This window comes from Myxocyprinus asiaticus, chromosome 12 (assembly GCF_019703515.2).
Source record: "Myxocyprinus asiaticus isolate MX2 ecotype Aquarium Trade chromosome 12, UBuf_Myxa_2, whole genome shotgun sequence".
NCBI lineage: Eukaryota > Metazoa > Chordata > Actinopteri > Cypriniformes > Catostomidae > Myxocyprinus > Myxocyprinus asiaticus.
In genome coordinates, this window is record NC_059355.1 from 25,185,163 (window position 1) to 25,202,830 (window position 17,668).

General features: G+C 38.5%; 1 protein-coding gene across 4 annotated transcripts in view; it reads left to right on the plus strand.

Annotated features, from left to right (window-relative positions):
* LOC127449324 (ras-related protein Rab-6B) overlaps positions 1–17,668 on the plus strand; it is a 166,669-nt gene that overhangs the window by 124,765 nt on the left and 24,236 nt on the right. For 2 of the 4 annotated variants that reach the window (XM_051712671.1, XM_051712673.1), the window contains 3 exons: positions 3,739–3,792; positions 4,152–4,278; positions 6,451–6,562. In XM_051712671.1, coding sequence (XP_051568631.1) covers positions 3,739–3,792; positions 4,152–4,278; positions 6,451–6,562 — 293 coding nt within the window. The remainder of the gene's footprint in view (positions 1–3,738; positions 3,793–4,151; positions 4,279–6,450; positions 6,563–17,668) is intronic. The other 2 variants (XM_051712672.1, XM_051712674.1) reach the window with 1 other exon arrangement.

Genomic DNA, 17,668 nt, shown 5'->3' on the forward strand with positions numbered 1-17,668 from the left:
CTTTGAGAAACAGATTAGTTTTTCATGTGGCTATTTTCTCTTCTCTTGGAGTTTTAATTGGCGTTCGATTCCAATCAAACTGCTGCCACCCTCCTCAGGGGCACAGGGACTGGTCTAGTGTCTCTAAAGGGCACGTGGCTCTCTGCTGTGTGGAATCACTTATCGATGGCTGCTTCGCATTGACAGTGTTTAAGATCCATGTGTTTGTTTTAATCTCCATTTACAGGACTTTTATGCAAATATTCTCCATAAGCATAATTTAGGTCACTGATAATATGACAACATTGTCTGAGCTATGTAAAGGAAGCAAAAAAGATGGCTCTCATAATTAGCTACCTCCTCATTTGGTACCTCAAGCAACAACTGTGTGCAGTGCGTGTGTGCTTGTTTTCACAGTTTTATTTGTCAATTTCACATTATTTATAGGATTTTTAGTAACTATAATAATACATTTTCCTTTTTCTTATCCGAACACCTCTTCTCTCTGAGGCTTTAGAGGAGCTGTGCTGGAAACCCCACTCTGTGTGAAGCTTAATAATTAAATGTTTATGAATAATTCACTCTGGATGTCTTTGTGCTAGAGCTGCTCTAGCTGTGAAAGTTTCTATATTTAATATCAGCATCACTCTTACTTTCTCTCTTACTCTCCTTCATCCTCTTTCCTTGAAAAGCTCAACACCTTTGGGCTTTCATCTTCACACCGTTTAACACAAGAATTTCTTTCTTTTGGCACATAAATCCCTGGAAATTTTTATTTTAAAAACCTGCTCTCAAATGTGCACTAAGCATAAACTGAAAATCTATCAGTGAGATAGTCTATACAAAATCTATAATGTGAGAGTAAACACATTATGTGGGGAATTCACCAAGAATGAACTGTGACAGTTGATAGCATTGTTTGTTTGGATGAGCAGTCTGCCAAAAGTGTGCTCAGTTAAATAAGGTTGGTTATAATGCTTTTCTCCTTCTTTCTCCATTGAAATGTACACAACCATAAAATAATAAAATTAACAAAATGTAATTAAATTCGGTTTACCACCTGCTTTCCGTGGACAGTAATAGCACAATGTAAATTGTGCCGAATATAATATATAATATTATGATAATTATAATAAACATGATTTACATAGATAGGAGGCATGTGTGGTCTGAAAAGATTTACAATGCTTAAAAATGCAAAACTATCAACTGTAGTTTATTAGCACAGGTATAATTGCTTCAGAAGTACAAAAAAGAAAGAGTATACATTTTTTAACTAACCAAACACAACAGTCACATACACAAATTAATTATTAACTTTAATGAAATTCCAAGCCTGTGCAAACCAATAAGAAATAATTAAATTGAGGGCCTGGGTAGCTCAGCGAGTATTGATGCTGACTACCACCCCTGGAGTCATGAGTTCGAATCCAGGGTGTGCTAAGCAACCAAATTGGCCCAGTTACTAGGGAGGGTAGAGTCACATGGGGTAACCTCCTCGTGGTGACAATTAGTGGTTCTCGCTCTCTAGCTGAGTAGTTGGTTTATATTATCCATCATTCAGTTGCCTTGACCATTACATTGTGTGGTATATAAATGTCCCTGGGTATTCAAATATAACAGTACATTGCAGTTGAGCATAGCAGCAATAATAAACTAAATTTAATCTGAGATAGACGTAACTGAAGAGGAATTCTGTTACAGGTCACGGGCAGATGTGGGACTGTAACAGTGGATAATGTAATTTGTATGCTGTGAGCAACAAATGAAAGAGAGAGACAACAGCTTTGCATTTGTCAGTTAAGTCCTCTGTGTTGTTTTTCTTTTCTCTTCTTTCTTTTCATTTTTAATAAAATATTGTATTCAAATGACATAGAAGAATATTTAAAAACAATTCATGTAATTCAAGAATTCAGTATTCATAAATAAATTATATATATGCTGCAAAGTGTATATGCCCACTTATAATGGTCCTCTCCATCATTTGATCATCATTTGATTAATTACCGCTGCTATGATCAAAACATTACAAACATCTCTTTTTTTATAAAGAATTTAATTTACTGTCTGCTTTATGTGGGCATTAATAGTGTGACATTAATTGCGGCAGGAGTTTTGTTATTAGGGCGCAATCTATAATAAGCCTAATTTAGACAGAAAGGAGGCATGTTTGCGCTCAAAATAAGTTTTCTTAATTTTAATACTCGTGATGCAGCACTATTTCAGTGCAATAGACATCTGGTTAATTTAGATGGTTGGTAGTTAATAAATAATTATTTGATTCTCTCTTTGAATTCAGAACTCAGAACTGTACAGGTATCTTGTGAAACAGGGATGGTTAGTTGTCATGGGGTTTGTCCTTACTAGTAGCCTTTATCTGCTCTTTTGTGCCTTAGAAATAATACACTTATCACAGTCCAACTGAATCACGCACAAAAAGGCCAACCCTCTGTACTGCAGACATCCATGAAGTGTGCTCCTCAGTTAAATACAGCGACCGGATTAGAGCACTGATCTGTGGCCCTCTATGAGTCCATCAGTTGCCCTGGATGGGAGCTATAGGAGCCCTAACAGTGTACCAGGATACCAGGTTCCTCATGTATAAAAGAACACACAATACATACTTTGAAAAGTGTGCATGTAATTTCCTGCGCACACACCTGGATGAACAAACAGCAAACTTGACATTATTTCACGCATACTGTTACGTATATTTTTTTTTACCATGCATACACACTATTGTTGCCGTTTTAGCAACTCCAGAGAACTGAACTGAGCTTTTTCAATAAGCTTTTTGTTGAATTGAACAGTCACACTCATAAGGCAATTTTCAGCAATCTATGGTTTGACAAATGTATTTGACACAATTGACTGCACTCATATAGCAATAAAAGCACCAGTGGAAAGGGACAGAATGCCCTTTTATTTAATCGGTTTGCACGTAATTTCACCAGTGCAGTTGTGAGGTGGCCTGAGTCAACCCATGATTCCACAATTTTATCTAACAGTAAAGTTGGCAACCCACCTTTCAAGTTATATGTGATGATTGGCTTATCTAGTCAAACATAAATACTCTAGTAAAAGTATTTAGGAAATTGTCTGTTTTGTGATTCATTCAAGGTATAGTTTCAAAAAGGAAAATTATGTCATCATTTACTCTCCCTCATAATCAACCTCATTCCAAACCATCCTAACTTTTGCTTCCATGGAGCATGGAAAGAAGTAATTTAGCAGAACATCCAGGATGGATTCTGCTTGACTGGGGCTACAAAGAGGACAAAAAAAAAAGGGGTCCATAAAGTAGTCCATACAACTTTTGCGCTATATTCCAAGTCTTCTAAGAGGGCGTTCACACAGGTCGAATTATTGTGTTAAAAATGGAGATGGAGTGCAACGGAAATGAACACAAGGCACATTTATAAGCATGTAAACTCCCGTACACCATGGGTAATATAAGCACTTTTTTATCTGATGTGTTTAATGCTCAAGAACATAGTCTGACAGTATGGAATGTGTAATATGCCGTAAAGGGAGGCTGGCCCAGAGCAGTGCAATTATGTATAACAGTTATTACCCTCATCAAACTGACAGGCAGAACCTAACGGCTGTCAGTTTTAATCCAGACAGCATTTTAAGATTCTCAGAACGTTATCAACAACCCTTTAACATTTGCAATTCACAGAAACAACCAAATTATCATCAAATTTTAGCGTCTGATTTAATTTCTTCTTACATAATGTCTTCTTTCTGTCATAACAGGCGACAATTGGAATCGACTTCCTGTCAAAAACCATGTATTTGGAGGACAGAACGGTAAGCAGTCCAGTAAATCAAATACACTCCCCTCTTTTCCATTCAATGTCAAAGAGAAATAGTTTTAATGAAACCTGTCTGAGCAGTTATTGAGTCTCGGGAACTTTTTTAGCTTCAGTATATGGCTGGAGGCTTATGCATAACGAAAATAGAAGTCAAGAGATTTCTTGTTTAAAAAGGGTCTATGAATTTATAACCCAGAAGTGATTCCATGACCTTCACAGGGCAGTTTGGTGTGGTTTCATAAGGTCACATTGATCCATCTCTCTGCAGGACTCTGGATGTTTTTATGTTGTAGGCTATATTGTAATATTGTGAGTGTATATATGTTTTAGGGGCTGAATAATTTGACTGTTCAGTCGGGTGTTTCTGACTTGCAGGTTCGGTTGCAGTTGTGGGACACAGCAGGGCAGGAACGTTTCAGAAGCCTTATCCCAAGTTATATACGAGATTCCACTGTAGCTGTGGTGGTGTATGATATCACAAGTGAGTCACATAGGAATGGGCACTCCGAAATAAAAAGCAATGATCTATCCTGAAAGAAAAATTAGCATGACTTCAATTGACAATTGTACACAAATGAGCCAAAAAGGGTCTCATTTTTAATTTCAGTTTCTCATGTCATTATTTTTACCTTTAGTTTGTGGTCTGATTTATAAAACAGTGCTTTGCATCAACACTGTACAGCAGTACTCAATACTGTATTTGGAGAGGATTAGAGGGCTTTCACACAGGAAGAATTCATTGATGCAAGACAGAATGCAAATCAATGGAACAGAAAGAATGCAGGGGTCAAAAGACATGTTTTTAAAATCTGAAACAATCTCAGCTTAGTAAAATTGAAAACTTAAGTCTAATTGCTGCCTTTTCACCCCTTTGACTTGAATTACTGAAGAAGAAAAAAATTGAGTTTTTAAAATTGAGTAGAAATGACAGAAATTATTATGACAAATTAAATGGATGGAAACAAACGTGTTTTTCTAACATTATCTTTAACCTGACATATTAAACACGCCGAATTTTAAAAACCAATTACTTGTTTCTCACAAAAATAGCAAATTAGACATTGCACCACATGTACATGGACCTTCCTGCTAATATATCCACTGTTTACATGCATACACCCACACCCAGTTGTGCACTTCCCATGCGCGAAAATGGCAGAAGCGTTCTCTCGAAAATAGAATAAGTTGTAGGGCACAGACATAGTGCATAGCCCTGCACATAACATGGGTTCAAAAATAGGACCGTTTCCTAAAAATGCTATGCTGTTATACCTATAACACAACAAGATGTGATGCATCTGCAAAAGATGTTCATCTCACACATGTACAATGGCCAACAATTAAAAAAATTACACAGATGGAACTCCATTGCCTCTGTCCCGTTCTGAGTACTCGGTTGATTTGTCTATTGAGTACCTAAATAGCCAAAATGACAAAAATGTACATCTCTAATTCATAATTGATTGTTCATACTGTTTTGTGTAACTCATTTAGCTCTGAAATATATTTTCAAAAGTAATATAATCAAAACAGCTAAAATGATTACAGCTGCCCTATTTGTTATTTTGAGATGTAATCAATGTTGATTTTCATTCAATAAAGTGTATGTGTTGTAGGTCTGTCCTTGTTTTACTGTAAACACTATAACCAGGTAGATTTACCCCAAAGATGTAAGAAGCAGCTGTAGGTTATTTTTCACAATAAAAAGATGACAGTTTTATTGTGCATAAGGCTCACTGTGGCTATCAGAGGTTGGAGTGTAATACATTAGCAGTTCACACAGGATCACAGCCCTATTGATATGACCACTTCTCAGACATTAATTGAAATGCCTCAGTTCACCTTGCCAAGTTCACCTTGTCAGTTTCACCTTGAGGCAGAGACAGGGTCATTGATGTCAGGTTGTCCTGGAGAGCAGCCGTAAATGACACAATAAAACCTCACAATCAAAAAGAGTCTCTACCATAATTTTGCGGGGCCTGGGTGGTCAGTGAGTTAAGACGCCTGCTACCACCCATGGAGTCGTGAGTTCGAATCCAGGGCGTGCTGAGTGACTCCAGCCAGGTCTCCTAAGCAACCAAATTTGCCCGGTTGCTAAGGAGGGTGGAGTTACATGGGGTAACCTCCTCGTGGTCGCTATAAAGTGTGGTCCTCGCTCTCGGTGGGTTGCTTGGTGAGTTGTGCATGGATGCCGCGGAGAATAGCGTGAAGCCTCCACACGCGCTACGTCTCCACGGTAACGCGCTCAACAAGCCACGTGATAAGATGCGTGGATTGATGGTCTCAGACGCAGAGGCAACTGAGATTCGTCCTCCGCCACCCGGATTGAGGCAAGTCACTACGCCATCACGAGGACTTAGAGTGCATTGGGAATTGGGCATTCCAAATTGGGGAGAAAAGGGGAGAAAAAAATAAATAAAAATTCTCTACCCATAAATCTGCTGTTGTATTTGAAAAGTATTGGTATATAATTACTTTGTGAGTCCTGTTGAACATTTTATTAGACTGACAATAAAGCACAGTGGTGCACAGTAGCTGCAATACATTCCTTTTATTTGGAAATTGTTAGAAAATGTACAAGCTAACATTTGCTTTTTTTTTATATTTGAACTGCTCTCCGCACCTCTCTCTCTTTCTATCTATCTCTACAAAGATGTGAATTCATTCCAGCAAACTTCCAAATGGATCGATGATGTCAGAACGGAGAGAGGAAGTGATGTCATCATCATGCTTGTGGGCAATAAAACAGATCTGGCAGATAAGAGGTGAGTTGTCCTAAATGCTCACACATTCTCAGACGTTTTCATTATAAAGCTGCTCACAAGAGTGTAAGTCAAGGCTGTCAGTTTCATTAAATAGATTCGCAGAAAAACAAGGCAGAAGCCTATACAAAAACAATCAGCCTTATTCTCACTGTAGACTTTTGGTAATGAAGGAAGGTGGGTAATTTCACAACAAACTCAAAAAAGAGATGGAAAAATAGCTCATGGTTAAAAAAAAGAAAAAAGTTACCCCTTAAATGATCTCTCCCTTTCTTCCCTCTCTAAATTATGTTTGAAACACTTTCCACTTATGCATTATTTGGTAAAAATCCTGAATTTCTTGCCACTGTAACACAGAAGCTGCATCTATAGAAACAAACAGGGAAGACCGGGGCTCATTGTGACACAGTGTAGTGGTCATGGGGGCTTTATCTTAGTAACTATAAGGTTTTGAGTGAGCAGTCCAATTTCACATCTGTGGGGGTTATTTTCTAGAAGTATATTGGTTTGAACACCAATTGTTTGTGAATTCTACTCTTCAAACAAACATTTCAATATCATATTTTTTATGATAGCTATTTGGTAAACAAGTGCGCACAATACAACCACACTGGCATGCATTGAGGCATGGGTCAACTATAGAATTAAGGTAAGATCCCATTAAGATTCTAACTGAAATTTAAAAGTGTGTTCTCAGGACATGGGTATATTTTTCATAAATGTCAGGTCGAGGTAAGTTGCCACATTTTTATTGAGACAGATTGTCACGTGTTTTAAATTTGATAAAATTAAACAATTTATCAATTAGAATATTGGTTGTCCAAAACAGTGATTTGATATTTTTGTATATGTAACAGGTAAAAGTGGGCAAGGAGGAGGTGGAAACCGGTTGAACAGTCAACATAAACTTTAATGAAATAAATGAACTTAAAACAACATTAAACATAAACAAACACAGACACACATGCAGCGCGGTCGCGTGCGTCTCTCTCACTCTCGAACTGGCGCCTCCGGCTCCCCTTTTTCTCGCTCTCTCGCTGATCATCTAATTCAGCACCGGCTGTGCACCATCACGGCCCGGCCTCACCCTCCTCCTTGTCACACTCCTCCCCCGCCCAATTCAGGCCATGGCGCCACTGGTCTGACTAATCAGCCCCACCCATCTCTGGAAGGGAGACGCTGCCCTTCCGGCCGTTCTGTCAGCCGGTGGTCCACCCAGCCTCCTATTAACCTGGGTGAGAGACGAGGGGAGGCGTGAGGAGAGGGAAAGTGCGAGCAGAGACACATAGAGAGAGAGAGGAGAGAGAGAGAAGAACTTACTCACCAACTCCCGGACGCACTGTCTCCTGGTCCTCAACTGCTCCTCTGCCCTCTGGCGGAAGCCAGCTCGCTCCTCCCCCAGCGGACGGCAGCGAGTCCTCCAGCCCCTGGCGGACGGAACCCCTCCTCCTCTTCTTCGGCAGACGGCAGCGGTTGCTCCGGCTCTCGGCCGCCGGCAGCGACCCCTCTGTCCCCAGGCATACGGCCACAGCTGCTCCCCTGGCGGATGGCAGCGCCGAGGACTCTGCGAGAGCGCATCCCTCCTCCCTCCCAGGTTTCGGCACCACAGTAACAGGTAAAGGTGGGCAAGGAGGAGGGAGGAACTGGCTGAACAGTCAACAAAAACTTTAATGATATAAATTAACTTAAACGAACACAGACACACATGGTGCCTCCAGCTCCCCTTTATCTCGCTGTCCCGCTGATCAGCTTATTCAGTGCCAGCCGTGCACCATCACGGCCCGGCCACGCCCTCCTCCTCATCACAGTATGTTACCTCATCCATTTTTGCTTATTAATCCTTGAGGCATAGATTTTGTTTCTGTGGTGGTGCTAGCACATATGTACTTAAAAATTACAGGGAAACTATATTGATTTTTGGTTATCGTACACAGCTGGCAGAAAAAAAGGTGCACACTGATTGTCATAACAATGGCTAAGGTTAAAGAGGCTGTGGCATGTAAAAATACAGAGCAAGAAGAACTGTAGTTTGTGGCAAGTGTGAAGTGCCAGTCCAAAAGTAAAAATGTAATGCAATCAACCTGTGTCTTAAGATAGTACTCAAATATTTGTTTAGTCCTAACTACACCATTCTACCAACAATAATAGTAATTAAAAATAATGATTTTTTTTTCTTTATTCACATCCTCAATGATAAAACTATTTTAAAGGGTTCCCTCTGCAATTAAGATTGAAAAAAAAAAAAAAACATTTGGATGGTGACATATTTGTGTAAAATCACTTTTTTTTTCTTCTTTTTTTTTATCCCCTTTTCTTCACAATTTGGCATGCCCAATTCCCACTACTTACTAGGTACTCGTGGTGGCACGGTTACTCACCTCAATCTGGGTGGCGCAGGACAAGTCTCAGTTGCCTCTGCTTCTGAGACAGTCAATCCGTGCATCTTTTCACATGGTTCGCTGTGCATGACACTTTGGGGACTCACAGCACGTGGAGGCTCGTGCTATTCTCCGCGATCCACGCACAACTTACCATGTGCCCCATTGAGAGCGAGAACCACTAATCCCAACCACAAGGAGGTTACCCCATGTGACTCTACCCTCCCTAGCAACCGGGCCAAATTGGTTGCTTAGGAGACCTGTCTGGAGTCACTCAGCATCACACAGCACAGTCAGCATCAGTACTCGCTGAGCTACCCAGGCCCCGTAAAATCACTTTATTGAATATGCGATTTAAATGTCATATGCTTCACCACAACCTACAGATCAGAGTAACTTGTTCATCAAACAAACTACACTTTTGTATGAAATGGCCATTTCATGCTCGACTTGCTCACTCCTTTTATTTCCTGAGTCCTGAGATAAATAAAACTCTCCCCGTCTCTCTCTGTTTCTGTCATTTTCTTTTACTGTTCGTTTCCCAGGGGGGAGGTCGGTATTTGTCCTTCCCTTCAATAATAACATCCCTCTATAGTTTTCATCCTCCATTGCACCTCCTGATTCAGGTTATCCATACTAATTTACAGCTCTCAATCTTATGGGACTTGGAAAGACATAACATTTATTAGGACTAGAACAGTTTATTAGAAACAAGAACAGGGAGGTATTAGAAGTATTAGAGCAGTAATAGGTTTGACTGTTATTTTTAACCAATATTTACACTTTCTCCCTTTTCTGTAGGTTTACCTATAAAGTTAGACACATTACAGGAACTTAGACGTGTGTATTGTCAATAATTATTATAGTTTATCATTATATCAATTCTTTGTGACTATGCACAATATTAGTCTTGAAAATAAGGGTGTTCGGATGTTAGTGATGACTTTAGTTTAGTTAACTATTGTGTGTAAAAGTAGAAACATTTTGTTTACCCATGCTAGTGGACACTTAAATATAGTGGACAAACCTTTTATTTATTAAAACCATTTATAATTTAACTGCTCTGCACCAAGAGATCTTACTGGCAATGGGCATACTAACATAAGGAATTTGCATATTAATACACATAACCCTAAACCTGCACAAATAATTAGTGTTTAATGATTGCCATTACATTTTTTGATTTTCTTTTATTTATTTCAATTAATTTTCAAATTGTAAATGCTTCACTATTAATGTGTTTAATGATATTTTTCTGTTCATGAGGTCAGGCAGTAATCATTCAGTAACTCTTTGCAGAAAAAGAGTTATTGAGAGAAACTGATTGTTTTTAATAAGTCACCATGGCAATCAATTCTGCACACTGAGGTAGAGCTGAACTCTCTATCACAATGTGTTTAAATATGAGTGATATGCAGAGTTTGTTTCCACAACGACTGTGATAGAATATGGCAGGTGGAGCTGGCTGCAGTGAGAGAGTAACAGGCTGATAATGAAGCCGGTTAGGTCTGTGCTAAAATGAAACCCCACTGCTGAGATAGAGAGAGAGACCCAGCACCTCTTATCTCAATGTAAATTTTCCTCGTACGCCACCATAAATGTAATTTATTATGATCTTTGTGGTACGCCAGTGTCTATCAAAAATTAGATTAATGTGGTTCGAAGGTGAAATTTCCCTCTGTACTGTAGAAACATTGTGAAATGCCATTTTGTCTTTTCAGTCCACCAATAGTTCAGTCCAGTCACAGTGTCTCTCCTTGCTCTCAAATACAGACTGATACACTGCACAGCCCATTTGCGAGACACCAAACAACAGGCACTTTTTGGGATCTTAAAGAACAGCCTTGTTGGCATTGACAGTACATCAATCCCAAAATCTCTCCCCCCTCTCTTTTTCTTCTGTATTTGTTATCTCCAGCCCTGTGACTAATTAAACTGGCTGAAAGCAGGAAAAATGTGGCGATTGGCACAGTCATCAGCAAGACTAGTCGATTCACATCACACCATGGAGGGTCAATGGAGCCTCATGAAGCTGTGGGTTTAAGATACTTCATGGTGTTAGACTCATAGTCTGTTTTATGGTGATTTTTAACATATTGGCAAGCAATAGAGCCATTTTTTTTAAAGGAATGTTCCAGGTTCAGTACAGTTAAGCTCAATCGACAGCATTTGTTGCATAATGTTGATTACCTCAAAAATGTATTTCGACTCATCCCTCCTTTTCTTTAAAAAGAAGCAAAAATCAAGGTTACAGTGAGGCACTTACAATGGAAGTGAATGGGGAAGATTTTGGAGGTTTTAAACACAGAAATGTGAAGCTTATAATTGTATAAAAGCACTTGCATTCATTCTTCTGTTAAAGCTGTATTATTTGAGCAGTAAAGTTGTTTAAATTGTCATTTTAGGGGTTGTTTACATTACACTGTCATGGTAACAAAGTTGTAAAAATGGCTATTACTTTACACAGAAAAGGTTTTTAAATTATTTCATCACACTAAAATCATGTTTACACTCAAATCCTTTGTTTTGTGACTATAATTTTGAAACAGTATTTTAATGTTTAAAAATAGGCCCCCATTCACTTCCATTGTAAGTGCCTCACTGAAACCTCAAATTTTATTTATTTATTTTAAAGAAAAGGAGGAATGAGTCGAAATATTTTTATTTATTTATTTTTTGTGGTAATCAGCATTATACCACAAATGCTGTCAATTGAGCTTAACTTGTATTGAACCCATTCCTTTGTGATTTCTTTCAAACTATACTGTGCAGTGGAACCAGCCTGAACTAGTATGGGGAATTCAAGCTGGTCTAAATTGCTTTTTTCAGCAGGGTGGTCTCTTAAGGCCCCTGCACACTTCTTACGAAATCAAAGAATCAAATCTGGCCAAAAAGGTGTTTTTGAGTTCGTTTCAGTCGTTCGTAACAGATCGCCAGGGCAAAATTTCAGGAAAACTTCTTACACACATTGGTCCATGTCATCGGTAGGTGTGACCTGGAGCTCCACCTACTTTGAGGCTGTTGGCTAATTCCTGTTCAGTCAGTTAAGATCAGTCAACATGAGTACACCAGCGTGTAGATTTATTAGCAAACTGGTGCAAACTGAAATGTCATGTAAGTTTGCACCAGAGAAAGTAGAACATGTCGTGTGATTTTTTTTTTATTATTATTAGTCTTCAAAATGATTCAAATCTACTCGAATACTCTTAAGTGCCCATTCACACTGTCATTTAATATGCTACTTCACTCATGTGCCATCTGCAGCCAAAAGCCATTCACACATCTGCCCAAATTAAGAGATCATCATTCATTTATCTGTATTCTAACCGTTAACATTCTTTTATACACCCATGTTTGCAGTAGTATCAGTGTCATCAAAAATGAGTGTACAGTAATTTCCGCATATTATGGCCGCGTATAGCATGTTAGCTCATTAGCATCATAAATGTACATAGTAAACATTATGAATTACACATTATCAACTGCATATATTACTTTAAATCATCATCTAGCAGTTACAGATTTTTTTTTACTGATATCAATTGAATTCTGCACATAGAATGTGGTATGAAGTAATTGATAACACATTTTAATGTCATATTTATGTTTTACATGTAGTCTTAAGCATCCTCATTTTAATGTACCTCTAAACATCTCTCCCTGCAGCGTGGCTGGTGTCTGAACGTTCGCGAACAGTACTTGTACTGCACAGCTGTTTGAACTTCTATTTCACTTTCAGCGAAGAACGAAGAAGAGTATGCTGGGGCCTTTGAAGGAAAGGCATGCCTCTGCTTTCATGGTAGAGGTGGTTATTGCGATTATACGCTATTAACTTCATGTGCACCTCATTGCACAGCACCAGTGGTATTTTATAACCTAGCCCCTCCTCTTCGCCAGCTTCTCAAGTTATGACTCCCATTGGATCGGTAACGCTGATAGTATGACCAAGCTGTCTGTAACGATTGCCGGGAGTAATCACAGGAGTGATGGATCCAAGTGCAAGCTGAAGTTTATTGAAGTGCAGATGGGGGTGAACAAACGTAAACTGTGCAAAACTCACTTGTAATCCAGGTGCAAAACACAAAAGATCAATCCAAACGGGTAAATTCAGAATACAGGCAAAATCCAAACACGAGATAAATGCAGATAAATACAGGTAAATGCAGATCAGAGCAGGAACAAATGAGAACAAATAGAAGCAAACCGTTACACTATACGATGCACACACACAAACATTTTTTTTTACACAGAACATTCATTAACAACCAACCAACAGAACTGAAAACAGGGCACTTAAATACAAAACAGGATAACACGCAAACAAGAAACACCTGGAACAGATAATCAAACAAGCCGATGACAAAACAGAACTACAACGGGCTACAAACCCCATAACAGAATACAAACAGGAAACAGGAACAAGGAACAGAAAACAGGGATGACGACCTCTAACGGTCATCCAGAACATTACACAGATACACAGAACAAATACAGAACAGAGTAACTAAATATAACACAGACATAAAACAGTCCAAGCTTGAGGAACTTCATCGGCTGTCCGAAATATGTTACACAGTCAGTGATACAATTGAAGGTGGATCCTCTGTCACAGAGTAAAAAGACTCTGTGTGCACGGGTTATATTAAAAACCTTGGGTCAGGCTGTTGCCATGGCACCCAGTGATAAGTCAGGAGCGAACAACATGTCAACATTTGTTGCTATGTGACATTAAAGAATTACTGTTAATGTGTATAACAGGGCTGTAAACACCATAGACCATGAAGGGTACATTTCCTCCCCAAAATTCAGATTATTGTTCAAATAATTGGTTTTAAAGTGGTCGATTGAATGTAATACACTACTTCTGTCACTAAACATGTATATTTTATAATGCTGAAAGATTATTGGTCTAACAGATCTGAAATAAGTAAATGTGGGTGTAATGCACATTTTTCTGTTCAGATTAAGCTTGTTGCTCAGAGGAACAGATGGTGCTGCACTCTTCCAGATACCCTACTTGATGTCAGCTGAGATTACCTACCCTTGAGCCAATAACAAACAGAAAGAAAGGCATTCAGCACACCTAGTTCATCAATCTAAAGTGTCAAATGCAATAATTTTATAATGCACTTGAAAAATGTAAACTTATTAAGGAAAGAACAGGTTTTGAAAGGCTGCAGTAGGTGTGAAGAAAGGATAATTAATGAACTATTCCAAGGTCAAGATGAACCACGTGTACAATGAGCAGTGCTGTTTGCATTTAAATAAAAGATTCAGCAAACTATTCATAAAAGCATCTGCCAAATGAATAAATGTAAATGTGTTCACCATTTGTAGAAATCTGTAATTGAATGAGTTAGGGAAAAAGTGAAAGTCCTTTAGAACTACCAGAATTTTTGACACTGACGACTAAACAAACTAACAGTTTACCCAAAAAGGGAAAATCTGTCTATACTTACTCACCCTCATGTTGTACCAAACCCATCTCTTTCTTCTGCACAGCACAAAAGGAGATGTTGCTGTTTATCACAGCCTGTCTTTTCAATATAATGGCAGTGTATAGTGCCTTGCTTTAAAGCTTAAAACTATCTGACAAGCAAGAGTGCTTTATATCAGTGTACAGAATATCAGCAGGACTGTGATTTTCAGTGACTTAGACCATGGTATGAGTTTTGGTACCAGACGGGTTGGTTTGAGTATTTCTGTAACAGCTGATCTCATGGGATTTTCACTCACAGCAGTCTCTAGAGTATAAAGAGAATGGTGCGAAAAACAAAAAACATCCAGAGAGTGGCAGTTCTGTGGGCGAAAACGGCTTGTTAATGACAGAGGTCAGAGGAGAATGGCCAGACTAGTCCAAGCTGACAGGAAGGTGACAGCAACCCAAATAACCACACATTACAACAGTTCTATGCAGAAAAGCATTTCTGAACATACAACACGTCGAACATTGAGGCGGATGGGCTACAGCAGCAGAAGAACCCTCCGGGTACCACTACTGTCAGCTTAAAACAGGAAACTGAGGCTGCAGTGGCACAGGCTTACCAAAACTCGACAGTAGACGATTGAAAAACATCACCTGGTCTGACAAATCTGGATTTCTGCTGAGGTACACAAATAGTAGGCCCACTGCAGCCTCAGTTTTCTGTTCTTGACTGACAGAAGTGGAACCCAACGTGGTCTTTTGCTGTTGTAGCCCATCTGCCTCAAGGTTTGATATGTTGTGCTTTCTTAGATGCTGTTCTGCTCACTACAGTTGTACAGAGGGGTTATCTGAGTTACCGTAGCCTTTCTGTCTTCTCGAACCAGACTGGACAATCTCCATTGACCTCTCTCATCAGCAAGGCCTTTTCATCCACAGAACTGCCACTCACTTGTTTTTTTGTTTTTTTTTTCACCATTCTCTATACACTCTAGAGTTTCACATGAAAATTCCAGGAGATCAAAAGCCAATAAAATATAAAACTAAATTGTATATTTCTTAAAGATATTATATATACTGTATATATAAATATTTTATAAGATATATAAATGATTATTCTTAACTGCTTATGCCAAAACTTTTTTCAATTAATGGGACCCTTTTTATTTATTTGTTTTTTACTGTCTCCGGACAGTTACATTACATTGTTACATCAGTGTATTGTGACATTACACATCAGCAGTTCATTTTGTACAACATGTCCTCGGTCCTCCATTTAATCCCCTATATCTTTTTGTTACATGAATTTTAAAATATTTCGCTTGTGGCTACTATGGGACTTCAAAAGCGTATTCGTTAACCAGAGATGTACTTCAGGGTCAGGTTTGGAGTTCCAGAGTGTACAAGCTTGTGGGATAGTTACATTGTTTTGGTTTTCTGTCACTTGGCTTTTAGATGTTATGCATAATGGTGTCTGTTGTGTTTCATCTCCTTTACATTTTCTGCTGTCACCCTTTACCTTCCCTAAGGGTTTTAAGGTTCTTTAATAGACAGTAAAGGGGCACCAAAATGTATCTATGCTGTTTGGGGGGACTTTGATCTTGAAACAAAAAAACACATCAAAACAAATCTGATGTTCATATGAGTAAAGTTATTTAAATGTCCCAGTTAATTTATTTATTTTTATTTATTTTTTTAACCCTTCATGCTATAGTTGTGCCATGGATGAATCTGAATTGATAAGTTGACTGTATCTCTGAGGAAGCCATGTTAAATCCATGTTATACCCTTCATACATAGATTAAGAGTCAGCATGCGCAAACATTCACAGTCGTCTTTCTGCTCAGCCCACTGCTCTGTAATGTCTTATAGTGGATGCAGTGAATACAGAAGTGAATATAGTAAAAACCATCCCAATATATCAAATTCGCTTTTTTCAATAATGAAGTGTCTCTCCTAGTATTTAGATTATTGGTCAACAAATTTTGGTTTTTCAATGGCCAATTCTTATACTTCTAAAATCCTCCAATCCTAAAAATTTGGTTACAGCTTTGCAAAGTACTAACACAAAATGCCTTATTTTTCAATTCATTCATAGTATGTTTGGGGTTTATTTAAATGTACCTGTAATTTGAAATGTTAATTTAGTAAATCTGAGTAGTATCACAATTTGTTTGACACAATTTGTTTTTTGTGACACAAACACAAAGACATTCCACATTTTTTCATAAAACGCATAAAGCATATTAGAAGAAACTGCATTGTAATACATTGAAAACATGATATTTTAATTTCAAATAAAGCGCTTTATATAGAGATTGATTGTTAACCCATTAAAACATTATGATAATGAATGGGGACATGCAAATTGGCTGATACTGGTATGAAAGACAAACGTTTAGAAGTTCAGTATCATGGTAATTATATCAATAGTATTGTACATATTCAGCTGACACAAATGGCACCAGGTTCTTAGAATGAGCCATTGTACTCTGAGAAGCAATGAGCCATTAATGTGATTCAGGAGTTGAATAAACTCATGTAGTGCCTCCGAGCTCTTGTCTGTGGAGAGAACAAAAGTGTTTGGGTGGTTGCGTCATGGCTGTCCCAGCAGACAGAGCTCATTACTTTAAAAACAGCACATCCCATTCCCTTCCCACTGCTCTAAGATACAGCTAGTCTGCTCTCATCTCTCTTGCTCCTCAGTCTACTAATTTCTTTGAAATCCCTGTCTCCCAGCCACCTCACAATTTCTGTCACACACACATAAACTAGCTCCATAGGCGCAGACATGGATTAATATCACAAGTGTGTCATACAACTGAGGTTTAATTAATGGGCCTTCCTTTTGTGCAATTAATCAATTTCAACATCATTTAATTAGAGTTTGAAGAGATGAAGTGAGAGAGGCAGTGACTGATGCTGTTGTCTCAGAGCCTGTGCTGTCTGATAATAATAATTCACCCATGATCTGCAACCCACCAAGAAATTGATCAAATACCAAATTTCCATTATTGCTGTTTTCATACATCATGTTGGCCTATTGTCAAGGCTGGGTAGTTATGTGATACTGGTAGCCATTACGATAGTGGCAGAATGGTGATTTGTTCTAATGTGCAGTCTTGGTTAGTGTGGCCTCAATTTCTTTGCCATTATTCTTTGTTTTCATGAAAGTCCTGTTGAAAAAGTCCAGCTATGCTGCACTATAAAAAGTGGCACCCTACAATTGTTTCCTTAAGGAGCTATTTGTACTTGATCTAACACATCAAGGAAATATCGTAATTACGAGTTCTGAGCATGTGATTGACC